At 37.7% G+C, this 4642-nt stretch overlaps 1 protein-coding gene across 1 annotated transcript; it reads left to right on the top strand.

Moving 5' to 3' along the window:
* The first annotated feature begins 330 nt into the window (after positions 1–330).
* LOC103060483 (vomeronasal type-2 receptor 26-like) lies at positions 331–3045 on the top strand. Its single transcript, XM_015890272.3, has 2 exons — positions 331–490; positions 1916–3045. The coding sequence occupies exons 1-2, from the start codon at positions 331–333 to the stop codon at positions 2824–2826; spliced, it is 1071 nt and encodes a 356-aa protein (XP_015745758.3). The 3' UTR covers positions 2827–3045.
* Positions 3046–4642: the final 1597 nt, after the last annotated feature.

Genomic DNA, 4642 nt, shown 5'->3' with positions numbered 1-4642 from the left:
ACCCTAGCCCCAAAGAACGAGGGGATAGAGGACCACCTGCCCTTTATAACCAAGGGCCAGAATGTTGTTTCTTCTATTTTGTGTGTGTTACAATCAGTACTAGAAATCATTTGATTGAAAGGTGGGGGTATAAACCTTTAAAATCAATATCAACATAATATTTAACTATCATCCTTATTGTATGGCTAATTATCTCCCTCAATGGTGGACCAAGAGTGCACCAAGTGATCTTTGCCAATGAAGCCATTATATCATGCCAGCTTGGGTCATTTTTAAATTACTGGTTGTGAGACAAAGTACAGATTTCAAAAATGGTTTTTGGTTTTCTCCATGTTAAAACATTCTCTTTTCCTTTATGAATTGGCACAACCCATTTCTATATGTAATGAACATTGCCGGAGAGGGTATAGCAAAATGAAGAAGGAAGGGGAGCCATTTTGCTGCTACAATTGCCTTCCATGTCCAGAATGGAAGATTTCAAACCAGGATGGTGAGATGTGCCATATTTACAAATATATTTTCTTGTAAGCTAGTAGGTAGATGTCCAATTTCTTTCATGTTTACAAGCTGTTACATTCCAGAAAGAAGTAATTACACATAATAATTAGACTTTGACAAAGGTTTAATGTTTTTGGATATCCATAGTTTTTTGAACTTCATCCTATTACATAGAAATTGGACTGCTGAACAGCAGGAATGGATTTTCTGCATCCTTCTTATAGCTAAAAGACCAGTCCTTCAACACGTAAAGGTAAATGTATGGCCCCAATTATGCAATGGATTAAAGACTTGATGTTGTGAACAAGTTGTTTACATATGTAGATTCTGTATGGAGGATTAAAATGAAATATGGCTGTCCTTTATTGAATGTTTTGTGTAAAACTTTGTATACATATAAAAATGCATACATATTTATGTGTGCATTGAAAACCCTCTATGTGTGTAAGACATATGTGATATATTCATGCCTACATACACACATATATCTTATACACACATATATACTTTCTTTTCTTTCCCTCTATTTCTTAAAATATTTACAAATTCAGATATAGAAATTGAAGATGAATGCAAATATTATGCACTGGAACACAGCAAATCTTGCAAGCAGTGTATTAAAACATGGTAAAACCATTTATAATACAAAATGTATAGTATCAAAACACAGAAGAGAGATTAGCTTTGTGTTCTGTTTCATCACTGAAGTTAGCTTTCTTTTTGATTAGTGTTGAGCATGGCTAGAAATGCAGGAAGTGGAATGGAGATCATTATTAATCTAAATTTTAAAAAATTAAAAACTTTGATAAAAATATAGATTTATATAATTCTTGCCCAATGCCGGGCCATGTTGATGGCAAAGGTATTTCCGACCAGCAAGTCATTCTGTGTGCATGTCGGTCCCAAGGGGCACTGCAAAAGATGGATAATTGTTTGAATAGCGCCACATTCACAATAAATATCCTTGTCCTCAGGAAGAACCCCCCATTTTTCCATCTGATCTTTAGTTCTACCCAAACCAGTGCGCAGTCTATTTAAACATCTCCGAACCGTCCACTCCTCCTCCAAACCTCCAGGCAACTCCTTAAGTGGTTCTATCCAATCGTAAAGATGTTTTGCTTGGGATTTCAATCTTTTTAATCGTTCTGTTTGAGGTGTGGTAGCAATCTCCTCGGCGCAATCTAAAAAGCTCCTCCTGGATCATGTAACACCTTTCCACATTCCACGTCTTATGCCATGCTCCTTCTAACACCTGGTGGGGCTGTTCCCACCAAGATATACAGTTTATCAAATGGAGTGGAGTGCAAACATCCAGTAACAATATGACATTACTGAGTAAGAACGGTAGAAAGCTATATTTCATGTTTCACTTGCAGTCTCTTCTTCAAAGCCAACACTATGCCCTGTTCTTTTTCAGACCAAGATGACTGTTATCCATGTCCAGAAGACCATTATCCAAATCAAAAACAGGATCAGTGCATTCCAAAATATATCACTTTCTTAACATTTGAGGAACCAATGGGAATCAGCTTGATTATTTCTGCTCTTTTCCTTTCCTTCATCACAGCTTTAGTGCTTGGGATCTTCATTCAGTGCAGAAATACTCCCATTGTCAAAGCCAACAACCGGAACCTTACAAACACTCTTCTCATCACCCTCCTGCTCTGCTTCCTTTGTGTTCTGTTTTTCATTGGGCAGCCTAATCAGATCACGTGTACCTTTCGACAACCAGCTTTTGGCATCATCTTCTCAGTAGCAGTTTCTTGTGTATTAGCCAAAACCATTGTTGTTGTTGTAGCATTCAGGGCTACTAGGCCTGCATCCAGGATGAGGAAATGGGTGGGGAGCAGACTGGTTAGCTCCATTGTTCTTTCCTGCTCTCTTATTCAAATTGCAATCTGTACAGTGTGGTTGGTAACATTTCCACCCTATCCAGACCTTAATGTACATTCAATGTCGAAAGAAATTGCACTGGAATGTAATGAAGGGTCAGTCATCATGTTCTGCTGTGTATTGAGCTATATGGGTTTTTTGGCAATTATCAGCTTCTCTGCAGCTTTCTATGCCAGGAAGTTACCTGACAGTTTCAATGAAGCTAAATTTATTACATTTAGTATGCTGGTCTTCTGCAGTGTTTGGGTGTCTTTTGTTCCAACTTATCTGAGTACCAAAGGAAAATACATGGTGGCTGTGGAGATCTTCTCCATCTTGTCCTCCAGTGCTGGCTTGTTGGGCTTTATCTTTTTTCCCAAATGCTTTATACTTGTACTGAAACCTGAGCTGAACAACAGGCAGCAAATAATGACCAAAAAGAAAAAAAACTTCTGAAGGACAGCCCATTCCCTTTCTGTAGTGTTTGCAACCATTTAGTAATGTCCTCCTGCATCATATTTGTCTCAGCTCATGTCCGTTTGTAATATCTCCATGTCTTATTGTTATGGACAATACAGGTAATCATTGGTTAATAACTGTTTTGCTTAGTGACTGTCTGAACTTCTGACAGTGCTGAAAAAGTAGCTTTATGACCAGTCCTAAGACTTAACAATTATCGCAGTGTCCTTGTGGTCACATTATTGCCATTCAGGTGCTTCGAAACTGGCACACATTTACAACAGTTGCAGTATCCTGTGGTGACGTGATTGCCATTTGCAAGCTTCACAGCTGGCTTCTGACAAGCAAAGTCAATGGAGAAGCCAGCAGTAAGTCTCAAATCATAGTCGCATGTTGTTGCAGTTAATGATTGCAGGTGTTTTGCTTAACAAGTACAGCAGAACTGACGCTTTAAGTCTGGCATAGTCACATGACACGTAACAAATGTGTCAGTAACAGAGTTGCCAGTCCCAATTGCGATCATTACATGAGGACTACGTGTAACTTATTTGTGAGCTATTGAATATCTATCTATCTATCTATCTATCTATCTATCTATCTATCTATCTATCTAGTCACACTGCTAGATCTGGGCATTGTGTCAAAATTGCAGGGTTTTGTGATCTCTCCTTCAAAATTCCTGTTTGATAAAAAGAATGGTTTATTGACTTGATGTCAAATAATTTTACTGCAGAATTATGGAGTTTTCCACTTAACTGGGTGTAAAATGCTTAAATGTAAATAAATGCAAGATAATTTAATAGAGTGATAGTTGGGTGATGTATTCTTTCTGAATATGCAATTTCCTCCATATCCAAGGTTGGATTATGAACAAACCTTAGAAGACTTATTACTCCATTCATCACCTTCTGCTGCAATTCTGCATTCAGACCATTAGAGGATCAGGGTCAGTACTGATTATTGGGTTAACTCAGTAAGAGGAAACATAAAATGGGGTTGACCTTTCATCGGGATACAACTGAAAGGTACTTTCATCTCAAAAATGGTGAGAGAAAAGATGGGAAAATGGTGGTGTGGATTTACCCAGGACTGTATCAACATGAACAGCATCACTGATTAATTAGATGCTGAACTATAGCCATGATAGTAATCTGCATCACAGTATGTCAGCTGAGAAAACTCTTAAGTACATCAGAAGTTCACATCTTCAATATATGATGGTTATGGATGAATAACTTCAAACCTGTGGGGCAAGTTGCGTTTTTGCTCAATGTTCATAAGTAAAAGGATGTATAAAAGGACATTCAAAATTTTAAAATAATCCCATTGCTTTCTCATTTTATATATCTATTATTTGAGAAGCGTTAAATTTAATAACAGTGTTGTTCAATCAGGATAGAGATTTGGCACAAGATTTCAAGTGCTGAATAGGATCATTTCTCAACCCTTCCTTCACAAAAGAAAATGTTAGAAGGATAGTTCCCCAGTCTTCAGAAGAACAATTTACTGCGAGTTTCATAAAATCATCCAAGTAAAATTTCATTTTAATGTACATTGAGATTTGGAAATGGAGCGTGCCTATATACTGAGAATGACTCAACTAATTTTGAGAATGAAGGGGATTTTATGGTAGTGTGGGATCAACAGTCCTCTCCCCCCTTCTGACCTTCAGAAAGGTCAAATTCCAGGTCAGACTGGAGAACTGGATTGAGCCTTACACTCTTCTGGAGGCAATTGTTAAAAAGACCCATTAAACATTGTCCAGTACACAGTAATAGGATTACTAGGGCCAGAAGAGCTAGGCATCCTAATG

The sequence above is a fragment of the Python bivittatus genome, unplaced genomic scaffold, assembly GCF_059951505.1.
Source record: "Python bivittatus isolate LINGU-HERP-01145 unplaced genomic scaffold, Pbiv_v1 ctg000430_np1212, whole genome shotgun sequence".
In the NCBI taxonomy this organism is placed as follows: domain Eukaryota; kingdom Metazoa; phylum Chordata; class Lepidosauria; order Squamata; family Pythonidae; genus Python; species Python bivittatus.
The sequence above is the reverse complement of the archived record's forward strand: the minus strand, read 5'-3'. Positions and strand labels throughout refer to the sequence as shown.